Raw genomic sequence first — 12,059 nt, 5'->3', positions numbered from 1 at the left:
CTCTCCAGGCCTTTTCAGCTTCTAGGTACATGAAGCTGAATCCCTCGAAATGCTTAAAGATGGAAGTATGCTTCATGAAACGACCACCTCAAGCTCCACTGGTACAGATAGCGGATGAATTGATCACTCAGCAAGAATGTGTTAAATTACTTGGCATTCACATCCAAGCTGAACTAAAGTGGGATAAACAGGTTGGTGAGATGCTGAGAAGAGCAAATGGTAAGCTCTACATGCTGAGGGATTGAAACACCACGGCGTACCAACGAGAGATCTTCTGACAGTCTTCAATAGCTTTGTAAGACCGACATTGGAGTATGCGGTACCAGTTTGGAACGCTGGTCTTACAAAAGATCAGGTTAGAGGGATTGAGAGCATCCACAAAAGAGCCATGAAGAACATAATGGGCTCTCATTATTCTACCTATGAGAGCGCTCTTCTAAACTATGGTATGGCTACCCTGGCTGATCGACGTTACAAACTGTGCAAAGACTTTGCAACTAAGCTGGACTATAAATCCAGATTCAGCCACCTCTTTCCAACTGCTCCCGAAAGAGGATCAGCTATGAGGCTCCGAAGGTAAAGGTACCGTAAATAGTACAATGTAAATAGACTTCGGGATAGCCCGGTACCCTACTTGATCAAGCTGATAAATGAATCGTGATCACCAACAAGACATTTCCTATTTTGTTGTATATATTGTATATTTGTATTTAATTATCTGTAAAATAATATACATATGACATTCATTTGATTTGCATTCTGTGATTTGGTAGTAAAATAAGTTATGAAATTAAAAATGAATTTCAATTATGATCAAATAACTTCAATTAATCGAATATCTTTACAATTGAAATTAAAAAAAATATTGCAATCACATTTATATTGTACTATATCTACTTTATGTATTAATTATCTTTACATACATTTCAATTAATTTGCATTTTGTAATTTGGCTAAGATAAATCATGAAATTAAAAACGAATTTCCATTATGACAAACAGCTCAATTCACTAACTGATCAATGCATTGTTTAGTAGCTAATCGCAGTTATGGACAAATTTGCAATAGTTTCTCAACTTCTCATTAAAATCATTCTAGTTAATAGTATTTCATTACTGCCGCTATTTTACATTTGCTATATAAACATTTAACTACTTTTCAAAATCAATATTTATATTATATTTATCAATTAACCTTCACTTTAATTCAGTTTCAATTCAATTCAATTTCTGCTAGTTCACAATTATCCAATTGCAATTATAAATGCATCAATGATTATAGTTACCTTTGCAATTATCAATGAATTTGCACTTTAATCATACTATTAGATATTTCTATTCCACAATATTTGCACTTATTAATCATTATTCATTTCAATGATATGTATTCCATTTTCAATGTATTGATTCATTTTAATTTATATTAAATACATCACAATTCGGCTTGGCTGCCATGATGTATGATTTTTATCAAATAAACCATCTATCTATCTAAAGCCCATAGCCCATATGCGCCGTATAAAAACTGACTATTACAGAGATGCCAACTTTTGGAAATCAGAATTAGGGAGGATTTGCAACCGACACCAAATTATGTGCGCGTAGCGCACATCTCGAGCGCGGAGCGCTCGACCCTTGCGGCCGGGGTCGAGGGCCCGCCTTAGGGCCCAGGAAGCTCTGGGTTTCTAGATGCTCTCTGGTGCAATCTGACCCTTATTTTGGAGCATTTCACATGTTTTTAAAAAAACATTGTTCCCACTTTTTTGACATAAAAATAAAAATATCAAATATGCATTTTTACAAATTACATGTAAAAAAAATGAGGGGACAATAGAAGAAAAGTACCTGTTCAACTATAATAATGAGGAATTATCCTCTTTATTATTATTAAAGCGCGGGTAACGTCTTCCTCCTCGCTGGTCCCTTGCTTGGTGAAATAAGTCAACAGGGTACTAGTGGAGCTCGAAGATCTCGTCTTCGCAATGTCCGTATGCCGTTTGCTCCCTACGTGCTTCCGAATATCATCACGACCTCCGTGCTCAACTTTAATGTCCACGCTGCAAATTGTGAAAAATGCATGGTAGATTCCTCTTTCCGACTTCCGAATACACGGGTACTGGAGACTGTATTCATTCTTATACTTCTGAGACCATTTCTTGGACTTTTTTTGTTGATTTTCCGCCATTTCGTGTCAATATCAACCCATCAATACGCCGAAATCACACACCGATATTCCATCGCACGACTCGACAAATCCAGCGGCCGCGAGCGCACACGCCTCGCGAAGCTAGCCGGGCCTACCGGCCTGGTGCACAGTGGATTCCGGTTGGGCATATCACATGCACCAGCTTTTCGCTGCTCCTTATTTGTCTGCCTTTCACACAGAATTTAGTAGCAGCGAAACGTAATGGAGTTACTACATGCTAAAGTTAGCAGACGATACATGTACTTCCAATCCAATTTGATCAATGCAAAAAAAATCGTAATTTTGGGAGGATAAGGATGGTAATCGTAAGGGCGGGAGTTGGGATGAATTTTCGGGAGCCTCCCGATGAAATCGGGAGGGTTGGCATCTCTGCTATTATGATTATTATTTAAAAGGATTCACAGATTGAATCTTATGCACTTAAACTGAAACTTTGAAAAGAAACATTGCTTTTTCCTTCCTAAGCTGCATCCAAGTGACATCCAATCGATTGCATTTCTTCTTTCCGTTTGTTATGTAAAATAAAATCATAATAATTACGGGGCCTGACATTTGTCATGATAAATCCGCCGAGCGAAATTTAGGGTTCAGTGGGGAATGAAACTGTTATCCAGAATCTTAGTTCAAATCTATGCAAACGATAGTGAAATGAAAGACAGTCACCATTGAAGTATTCTAAAACACTTTGTAACTTACTCCATGATTTTTTTAAAGATTATTTTAATATTCGTATCACTCTAATCTCTGAACTTACTTGTTGCATTGTGTGACTGAGCAGGCTGGCCCAAATACTGTTCTAATGCACTGTCTAACATGGTGGCCTAAGAAGCAAACACATGTACAAATATATCAATTATCCCAAATATTTATGTTTGCACTAATTTTGTTGGAACCGGTGAAATAAGACATGTCTATATATACCTTCAATTAATTATTGGCTAAAGCTGCCAGACAATACTAATTCTTTTTTTCTTCTTTTTTTAAATATAAAAACAAGTGCACAACTAGTTACCAATAATGCATATAGCATTTCAATTCATTTGAAAGCAGGATAAAAGAGCATTGTAGATTAAATGCCTTGCTCACGGGCATAGGTGCCACGGTTAGGGATCGAACCCCGGACTTTCCATGTATAGCCAGGCGCCTTAGACCACTCGGCCACGGCACCTCCCTAATACTAATTCTTGCTTGAACTGATTCAGTCGTAGGGATCTTGGTCTACTATCGATTTAGTCTATTGTCATTTGATCTACAATACACTTGGTCTAATACCCGCTAAGTCTAATTCTCTAAGTTAATATTAGGCGAAATGGGTGTAGCCTAAATGGAAAGTTGACAAGATGGTGAACAGACTAAATGGCAATTAACCATACTGGTAAAGGTCGGAAGGGGAAGATCGGACAGTACATAGACCACGTAATGAAACGCTTTGGAAGAGCGCCCTACAGCATTAAACAACCTTTTTTTACCTTTGTGTGTATGGTTGTGTACAAAACATATGAGAGAAATGGTGGGAGGGATGAAGGAATAGACCATTTGTACATTTTAAGATTTTTTTTTCTTACATTAGAGATGAATATATTTCATAAATTTTTGGGTAATAAAAGGTGGAATTATTCCCATGCGCCACCCTTGTGCCCTCTCCACAATCCCCTCCCTCATTTTCCCCATAAGTTTTATACACAGCAGCGTGCCAACATGCGATGGTTTACTTACTCAACGCTAGTGGGTGCCCTTCCCCATAATTAATCGAGCGTTTCAAAAAAAATTGCCGAAGTGTCCGATCTTCCCCTTGTAGTATCTTTGTTATTGGTAAGAAGAACTGATTATAAACCATTACGCCATGATACCAAACAGAAAGTAGGTGGATATTTACCTACCACAGAGTTAGAAACCAAACAAAAGTTCTTTAATTAGGTAAGGCCTCAGTATTAATAGCAACAGAATATAGCCATACACTATTTGAATCGAATTGAAAATAAGGCAACTTATCAGGACCAAAAATGAACAAATATTTGTACCAACCTTTCTTGCAGCCTCTATGAAAACTTGCTTGTATTTCTCAACTTGTTGAGCAAGAACATCATCCGGATTCTTCTGTCCATCGCATATTCTAAAAATAATAAAAAATCAATTCACACAAATAGAATAAAAAATAGAGAGATAATATGTCTATCACAGTCATTTAAAAACATGGAATTTTTGTATAATTACAGAATATCTTGAAAATATGTTAAAGAGGTAAACTGACAGCTTCCCTTAAAGGAGGAGTGAACTGTGTGTGGTCTCTCATTGACTGTGTGTTATAAATACACAGTCTTAAATTTACATTTTTAGATATCCACTAATACTACAGAGAATGAACTGACCTATAATTGTACTTGTATAGAGAAACTAAAATGTTTTGAGAGGAAAAGTAACTGTTTTGCTGCTTGGTAACATAATTATTGCGTTACAAATTTATTGAGTAGTTAATTAGCATGTTATCATTCAAGTGGGTCTATATTACTAGACTACACTAGCATTATGGGTCAGGAAACTGGCCAGGTATGGGTAGTTGAGGACTAGAGATGGTGCTATTGGTTCGTATCTGCTGTAAGTAGAAGTTCATGAGATCTTTTTATGCAGGAGAAGTAAAGCCAGCCTTTTCTTTTACTAGTGTCCATCATCTATATGTACAAATAAATAACAGATATTTGGCTAGAACTTGGCATGTTGAACAGCCTTCCTATTTGCAAACATCAGGGGAGCGTTTCATCAACATTGCTGTCTGACAAGTTGTCAGATCCAACATTTTTCCCTGATTTTGATGGGCCGAGAAGCAATGTTACTATGGTAACTGTCAGATAAAACGTTCGATAATTCCTTTCATGAAACACTCCCAGGTCACGTCTACATTACTCACTGAGAATTAAAAAAAAAAATTATTAAAAACTAGGGGGATTCTCGACTACATTGTCAGAATTTATTCCTCCGCCATTGCCAAATAAAGAAAATAATCATTATCATGCCTAACTTCTGTATGTCACGATGTAACTTTGTAAGTGGATTTTTCACCCTAAATAAATTCAGGTTAAACTAAAGTTCAAATACAATTGTGATTATGACTTATTAAAAATCTGAATACCAGGTTGCTTGACGACCCACAATTCACAAATGACTCAAGAATTGGAGAATAGCCGTCTCGTAAATTTTAAATAAACTTTATTTTAAATAGAATTACAGAATCCTTTCATATCAAAATTAGCAAACAGTCTTTATAAAAGTGTAAATCAATAGAAAATCACATAATGCCAAATTACAACACAAGCTCCCTCTCTTAACCCAAAATTAATGATATTATGTCGCGAGTGTTCTTTATATAAGGATACTGTCGAATCTGTAATGTGTTCTAAATGTCTCTTCAAAAACAGTCACTAATTAGATCTTAGAAGGTTTGGAGAATCTTGAAGGATTAGCTCCCCGAGGGCTACTGCAGATATTAACAATAAATAGTCAATAAATGTACAGTTCTTATGCGGCGATGAACTGAAGACGTCTATGGAATGCTACGTGATTCGTAATCTATAAAGTGCCGTACGCTTCTGTTGGTAGAATTACCACACCAAGTGTTCTAGAACCATGGTAAATTCGAGTAAACAGGAATACTCTTGATAAATGTAAATATCAGGAAGCAACATCAGGGTGCTACATAACTTTTTCAAATAGTTGGAAAATACTTGCCCGAATATAGATTTCACTTGCCCGAAAAAATCCTTCAAAACAAAATTGTATTGCTTCAAAACAAGTTATAGCCTTATGGTTTTACATACCATACCTTTGAAAGCTTTAAAAATACATTTTTCAACATGACTACTGATGTACCTTGTAGTTGTATTTCTTTTTTTTAATGATTTTTATCTTGAACATCATGACAAAATAAATGGTAAATATGCTCTTTAATTAATTTCCTAATCTCATATATTTTCCATATATTTTGGAGGGGACTAGGACACACAATAAAAAAAGGGGAAATCACTGAAAATAACCAGAGAAATTAAAATTAAGAGAGGGGGAGAGAATGAAAGAAAAAAAAGTAAGAAGAAAGACAGAAAGGACGAAGAAATAAAGGAAGGAAAAAAGAAAAAAAAGGAAAAAAAAGAAATAAAGAAAGAAAGAGAGACAGAGAATGGCTGCGGGGAAGGGAAATATGGAAAGAAAGAAAGAAAGAAAGAAGGGAAAGGAGGATGGAAAGAAAAAAAGAAAGAAATAAATAGGAAAAAAATGAGAGGAAGAGAAAGGAAGCAAAGAAAGGAATGAATAAAAGGAAAACAAGAAAGGAAAAAGGTAAACAGAAAGGAAGGAAAAGGGAAAGAAAGAAAACGAGAGAAAGGAAAGAAGGAAGAAAGGAAGAAAGAAAAGGTATAAGGATAGATGGAAGGAAGGAAAAAAAAGGAAAAAAGAAAAGAAATATACAATGAAAGACAGAAAGAAATAAAGGAAGGAATGAAGGAAGGCAGACAGAAAAAAAAAGGAAGAAAAGAAAGGATGGATGGAAGAAAAAAAAGAAAGATCAAAAGAACAAGACAAAAAAAATAAAATCAGAAAGAAAGAAAGAAAGAAAGAAAGAAAGAAAGAAAACAAAATAGGAAAAAAATGAGGGGAAGAGAAAGGAAGGAAAAAAAGGAACGAATGAAAAAAGAAAAAAGGTAAAAAGAAAGAAAGGAAGAAAGAAAAGAGAAAAAGAAAAGGTAAAGGATTGATGGAAGGAAGGAAAAGAGAAAGAAAGAAATTGAGAGAAAGGAAAGAAGGAAGATAGGAAGAAAGAAAAGGTATAAGGATAGATGGAAGGAAGGGAAAAAAAAGAAAATAAAGATACAACGAAAGACAGAAAGAAATGAAGGAATGAAGGAAAGAGATGAAGGAAGGCAGAAAGAAAAAATAAGGAAGAAAAGAAAGGATGGATGGAAAAAAGAAAGATCAAAAGAACGAAAGACAGAAATAAAGAAAGAAAGAAGGAAAGAAAGGAAGGAAGGAAGGAGAAAGAAAGAAAGAATGAAAGACAAAAAGAAAGGAAGGAATGAAGGAAAGAAATAAAGAAAGAAAAGAATGAAAGGGATGAAGAAAGTAAGGAAGAAAAAAAAGACAGGAAGAAAAGGTAAAGAATGGATGGACGGAAGGAAGACAGTAAGAAAGAATGAAAGGAAGGGGAAAAAGAATGATGGATTAAAGAAAGAGGTATTAAAAACAAAGGTTGTATGGAAGGAAGAAAGAAAAAAAGATAGAAAGAAAAGAATGACAAAAAGAAAGACAGCTATAGTAACAGAAAAAATGAAAAAAAGAAGGAAGGAAATTTAAAGAAATAAAGAGAGATTCAAAAGAAGGAAAGATGGGCAGAAAGAAAGAAAATAGAGAGGAAGAAAGCTCAAACTATCCAGTCATAAATAAAGAAGAAAATTTATCAATTTCCTTGGCTAAAAAAAATAGTTACGAAAGAAACCACATTTATCAACATACACACAAATGCACATGTGGGACTGTCAAACAATGTATTTCAGTGTGTGCGATACAGACGATCATTCGAAACCCGATCTTTTTGAAGCATAACAGAAGTGAAAATTTCTCCTTTTACTGCACTTACAAATGACAGAGCTACCCCAATTTTTAGGAAATATGGACATTAAAAGAATTTTCATTTGTAAGAAATGTGAATTTTGACAGTTCTGTGGGAGATTTCTTCCAGAGCAAACTTTGTTCGTGCAGCACCGTACTCCGTAGAAACTTAACTACATGCATCGGCTGCGTAGACTAGGCGCTAGCTAGCTAGGTGTGCTAGACTGCCATTGATTCTGTGTGTGTGTGTACGTCTCTGAGCTGTGTGTTTATTGCAGAAAATGGCGCAAATTTTGCAATTCGAATTATAAACTTTTTTGAAAGAAGAAATTAATGATATTACTTTTTTTTGTCTCTTTTTCTTTTCTATATTTTGATGGTGAAATATGGGGAATCTTTCTAAAATATAATTTCCATAGGAGAATTTTGCTTGCCCGATTCGGGCAAGCAGTTTTTGTCTTTGCTTCAAAACACTTGCCCGACTCTAACTTTTACTTGCCCCGGGCAATCGGGCAAGCGCTTATGTCGCACCCTGAACATATAGAAATCGGTAAACATCAAAGGTTAACCGGGAACCAGTATCTGTAACAAGAAAAACAGTAACACCATAGTTACGCAGTAACCCGGAAGACCCATAACGTAGTGTAAGATCATAAGGGGTGAGGCTGAATCTGCCCCTCCCCCCCTCCGTTTTCTTAGGCGTCAAAATAGCCCAGTTTATTCTAGGGTTAAGTGACTCTAAGTCATACTTAAATCTTTGTGAAACACCCCCTGCTATTATCATTATTGTTATCATAATTGATGTAGTTATTATCATTCTGTTTCTGATAACAAACCTTTTAAGATCTGATTCCAGTTCTGCTCTGAGGTTCGGTTTAGACAGCTCGTAGCCCATGTTATCATAGCCTTCACACAATCCCATGCCGAGCTCCCCGGGCACAAAGCGGCCGTCGGGACGCACTCCTACATACAGCCGAGACTTGATGGTCTCGATGTGCTCTGCGTGTGTTGCATCAGTGCCTTTGAGCAAGAAATGAGACATTACGGAACAATCAAATACATATCATTGCAGGAGACTGAATCCGTCAGGTTAGCAATCAAACTTCAGAATACAGGTGGGTGTTTCATAAAGCTGTTCGTAAGTTAAGAGCGACTTTAAGAACGACTGGTGATCCTTTCTTACGCACTTAACCATCACCAACGAATATACCATTTACCACAAGAAAGGATCATCAGACGTTCTTATAGTCGCTCTTAACTTACGAACAGCTTTATGAAACACCCACCAGGACTATGTGTTTGAATAGCGGAGTATGATTCACAACATTCAACTGTTGAAACAGATGGTCATGTATAGCTGCCAACCTGAACAAGAATGTTTCAATATATTAAAAGCTGAAAATCAGTATTCTGGTGAGGAAATCAGTATTTGAAACAAAAAATACCAAAGGACAAGACATACATGTAAAACTGAAACTTTAGAAATCAGTATTATACATCAGAATTCTCATATTTTAGTATAAAATACTGAAAGCAGTACTAGTTGGCAGCTCTGCTACACAACACTAAAGAAAATTTGCAAAGACGGTAAAATCTGATTCAACCACAACTATGGATGGCCAGCAACGTCTACATCTAAAATGCAAACTTGTTCAAAACATTTAAGATATGATGTATATTCATACATTCATCGTTCTCTTAAAGATTGAGTGTGACTCTCTTTGTTTACCAAGGAAAAAAAAAATTATGGTAAGGATGGATTTCCATACAGTTGAGATTGATTGGATCAATCTTAACTCTTTGTAAGATGAGCCCCAGATATCATCCTGGGTATTGCTAATATTATCCAGGGTATTACCCATATATGTTTACTCACCAATGCCATGTTTATCCATGAGAGTAATAAGATCAGCTTCAGTGAGAAGGGGAGGGGCTTGAGTTTGACCATCAACCATCTTTAGGTAGTAATGAAAGCAAAGAGAACAAGTTTGAGCTTAGCTAAATCAAAATTACTTGTGATCATTATAATATACAGATGTATATGTGTATGTTCTTTTGAAATATTTGTATCATATGATCTGCCTTCTGCTGGTAAAGGGGGTTTTGTCCCATTATCACTTGCAAAGGACCTGGGTAAATTGTACCTTCTCTATTCATATATTTCACACATGACAATTGTAACTGCAAAAAAGAGCATGTTTCACTACTTGAGTACATGTATAGTGCTAGAATGTTGTTTCCAGGGGATTACAATTATCAGCCAAGGGCTAGTTTCTCAATTTTGTCAATTTTCAACTTTCAGTTTTAATTGTTTTGCACTGATTCAATTAAAAAATGAGTATGTGAAGAGCGAATAATATTAATGATAGTAATGAAAATAAGTACATTTCACTCATTTGTTTGCAAAGTTGTGTAAGATACTACTTTTATAGCAGCTAAATATGATGCGCAAACGTCCTCAAACAGTATATCGAGAGGTAGAGCGACTGTGCAACATCTGCAAATTTTGTGCAGTTTCAGTTGGTTCATGCTAACTTCACACCGACAAGACTGACCAAATCTATCACAATATTTCCAAGGACACACTATCGCTTGGTTTGGAAGTCGGTTTCGTTGGTGGGACTGTCGCATTTGGGGGTAAAGGGGAAGTTCACCGTGACAAAAGTTTGCCGTAAAAATAGCAGAAAAAAGTTATAAGAAATATTGAAGGTTTGAGAAAAATCCATCAAAAAATAAAATAAGTACTTATAAAAAGTTTAATTTTTCATTTTGTGATGTCATATGCGAGCAGCTTTCCTACATATCGTATAGTAAAAAAATCAATGAAATGTCATTTTCTAAAAAATTATAAATGGTTTTCATTGTACCTTGTACCAGAATATCTATAGATAAATCATTTGAAAACCGCTCCTGATAGGAAAAAAATATATATTGGTCATCAGGAACCAAAATTGAAATTTATGCATTTTATATTACGTAACATATGGGGCAGCTGCTCGTACATGACGTCACAAATCCTTAAAAAAAAATTCTTATAACTTTCTAATTCCTAGATGGATTTCCTCAAACCTTCACCAATATTTTTGTTGTTGAACTACCCCATTAACTTCGGATTCTCACCTCAATTGAAGTTGGTTCAAAGGTTTGTCCTCTGTCATAAACTGGGATGATCTTGGCGTTCCACTTATCATACGGGTAGACATCCAGGTAGTTCCTAGCTATGATCATAAGTCCAGTAGCAGTGAACTCCTCTTCAGCGATCGTTATATTGACAATGGTCTCTTTCCCTTGGGCATCCTTAAAAGAGATATATACCAGTGTTAAAACAATCTTAAATGATTTCCTTCAGAATATAATAAAAAAAGACACCCAAGTGTATGAAAAACATGCATGTGCAGAAGGATTCTGGTAGAATAGTGAAATTACTTGACAATAAGGAAGAAATTAGAATATTTCACAGTTCATATAATAAATTTCAAAAGAAACAGTGAGTGACAAGTTGTCATCAGTCTCCGAATATGCATACCAACCAGGATGTGCATATAAAACTGTTTTGTAAAATTAAGTGAAACTTTAAAATGTCATAACTTTTATATTTTACATATGATTTTGATGAAAATGTCATTGTTATCCTTGTTAAATTTTTCTCTTTTTATTCAAATCAGCTTTTGGTTGGGGTGGATTTGTCCTTTGATTATGAAATTATAAAAAAAACTCATATTCCTTGTTTTTTGAAATCTTATTTTCATGCTTAAAATCCTATTTCTCTTTAATATTTTGATAAACATGACAAAAATCATCATTCTTACAAATGTCAAAATCCTACTATTCAGTTAAAAATCCTAATAATTGGCAGGTCTGGTAGGTGTATCATCATTTTTTAATAAATAAAGCATGAATTTGTTATCATAAGAAGTTTCATGAAATGGACCCCTGGTTTGAAAATGACTTTACCTGTGAACAGCAAGCGAGGAAATGTCTTACTACTAGCTCATAGACCCTCTGTTCATTGCCCTGTAGTGTACCAGAGTACTTGGTAGGGTGGATTGGGGGATGGGCGTGGTCGGTCTTCTTACCCTGCCGTGGGTTTGGCCCTTGCTGGAGGAGGTTACCTGCAAAACCTGGGAGGGGAAATAGAATAGAATGAAATAATAGGAGAGCTACCAACCTTACACAACAAAAAAGGAATCATATTGGCAAAGACAGAGTGAAATTTCAAAACAGAGGCACCGACCTCTGAGAAACTGTATTCAATGATCCTT

The 12,059-nt window shown here is 35.5% G+C and overlaps 1 protein-coding gene across 1 annotated transcript in view; it reads right to left on the bottom strand.

The window, feature by feature from the left end:
* LOC129270265 (DNA topoisomerase 3-alpha-like) overlaps window positions 1-12,059 on the bottom strand; it is a 36,528-nt gene that overhangs the window by 13,010 nt on the left and 11,459 nt on the right. The window contains exons 13-18 of the mRNA XM_064105445.1: window positions 11,752-11,918; window positions 10,918-11,094; window positions 9,674-9,752; window positions 8,634-8,817; window positions 4,231-4,318; window positions 2,960-3,026 (exon numbers count right to left, since the gene is read on the bottom strand). Coding sequence (XP_063961515.1) covers window positions 2,960-3,026; window positions 4,231-4,318; window positions 8,634-8,817; window positions 9,674-9,752; window positions 10,918-11,094; window positions 11,752-11,918 — 762 coding nt within the window. The remainder of the gene's footprint in view (window positions 1-2,959; window positions 3,027-4,230; window positions 4,319-8,633; window positions 8,818-9,673; window positions 9,753-10,917; window positions 11,095-11,751; window positions 11,919-12,059) is intronic.

This window comes from Lytechinus pictus, chromosome 10, assembly GCF_037042905.1.
Source record: "Lytechinus pictus isolate F3 Inbred chromosome 10, Lp3.0, whole genome shotgun sequence".
Lineage (NCBI taxonomy): Eukaryota > Metazoa > Echinodermata > Echinoidea > Temnopleuroida > Toxopneustidae > Lytechinus > Lytechinus pictus.
The sequence above is the reverse complement of the archived record's forward strand: the minus strand, read 5'-3'. Positions and strand labels throughout refer to the sequence as shown.